At 29.6% G+C, this 1,658-nt stretch overlaps 1 protein-coding gene across 1 annotated transcript in view; it reads right to left on the reverse strand.

Annotated features, from left to right (window-relative positions):
- Positions 1–336: 336 nt before the first annotated feature.
- The window catches only part of LOAG_16949 (hypothetical protein), a 2,746-nt gene continuing 1,424 nt past the window's right edge, over positions 337–1,658 (reverse strand). The window contains exon 3 of the mRNA XM_020449603.1: positions 337–1,031. Within this exon, the coding sequence (XP_020306851.1) occupies positions 727–1,031 (305 nt within the window). The 3' untranslated portion in view covers positions 337–726. The remainder of the gene's footprint in view (positions 1,032–1,658) is intronic.

Raw genomic sequence — 1,658 nt, forward strand, 5'->3', positions numbered from 1 at the left:
ATCCTTACCGTAAAAATCACCAACATAATTGGATAAAATTTACCAGCATTTTCAATTATAAAAGGCTGAATATTACAAATATTAAATGTTCGGCATACAAATAAAAAAACAATTAACAATCATAAGAACCACTAAAAAATCCGATTAAATTTTTTTATATCTCTTAATGTTACCTGAACGGTTTCGCAACATGACATGTTCCTGAGTTTATCGCGGAAGAGAAGGTGCTTCATGTACTTAATAACTTAATACGACATCTAAGACTATCATGTCTCATTGGATCCTTCTATTCCCCAAAAACTTTTAAAATGAAGCATGAGAAGGCTTACTTCGTGATCAAAACTATTTACCATGAGGAAATATTACCAATAAAATGAAAAAATGAATAAAAAATTAAAAACAACATTATGTCGAAGTACGTACCAAATTGTAACAAATGCAATTATATATACCAACCGTTATATTGTACCCAATTATACTAATTATATTCTATGTGCAATTAGCTTGCCCTTGAAAGACGAAATATTAAAACAGTTTTAGACATAAAAGATAAGAAATTTCAAAATTCTCCATTGTGGACAATAAGATTTTTGACACAGGTTGCCGGTAGTGATGAGATGTTGGAATTGTGGGAAAAAAGCAAAGAACGGACAAAATCATGCACAAGTTGAGTTTCAAAAGAATAACTCTTGCGACCTAAATGCTTAGCTCCAGAATTTAAAAAACTCACCGATACAGACAAGGAGGGACGAAGTATTTCGGGTCTTCTAAATAACAAATTATATTTGGTGGCAAAGGTAAAGATGCAAGTAGCTCTTTCTCAACACAGTTACGTATGACCACTCTACACAAATATTTCAAAGATGGCAGAAGTTCGTGTCGGTGTAGCAAGTGATTTAGCTCAAGAATTTCGATCTCTGTACTATCATTTTTCGGGTGCATTAACATGCAGATTCGTCTTCTACCGCAGCTCTGCAACGAATTTTCGATGAATGAAACTAACGAATTCGCTTTCACCAATGAATTTGGCCCTGAAACATGTACTTTCAAATTGAAAAATATGATAACGCGACAAAATACAAGTATGGTATATGTTCAGAAAGGGAGAGGAGATTACGAGATTACTCGTTACAGCAGCCATTATTTTATGGAATTAAAATCAAACATCTTACTACATAGTTTTCATTCAAGCTAACCATAATTTCCTTTTCTGGAATTACAGAGTTGATTTTTCTCCCTAAAAATGAGGAAAAATTTCAAGTTCATGTTCCTTTAAATTTTGCAAGCTATATAAGGAAATACTCAATATTCTCAGAAATTCAGTGGAACACACTATACTAAATATATAGATGACACAGCTGAACGTCCAACACAGATGAACAGTACTGTAAAGTGCTACAAAGTCATCCATTTAAATTTGTTGATTGTATAACCAAAATAATTTCAAATATAATGATAATCAAAAATATACTAATAATAATCAATTACACTCATTTAAACTGATGGTGTAATAATAATAATTAATAATGATAATTAATAATAATAATTAATAATAATAGCTAATAATAACAATTAATAACAGCAGTTAATAATTAATAATAATAATAATTATTATTAATAATAATAATAATAATAATAACAATAATAATAATAATAAT

The sequence above is a fragment of the Loa loa genome (genome assembly GCF_000183805.2).
Source record: "Loa loa unplaced genomic scaffold supercont3.30, whole genome shotgun sequence".
Taxonomy (NCBI): Eukaryota; Metazoa; Nematoda; class Chromadorea; order Rhabditida; family Onchocercidae; genus Loa; species Loa loa.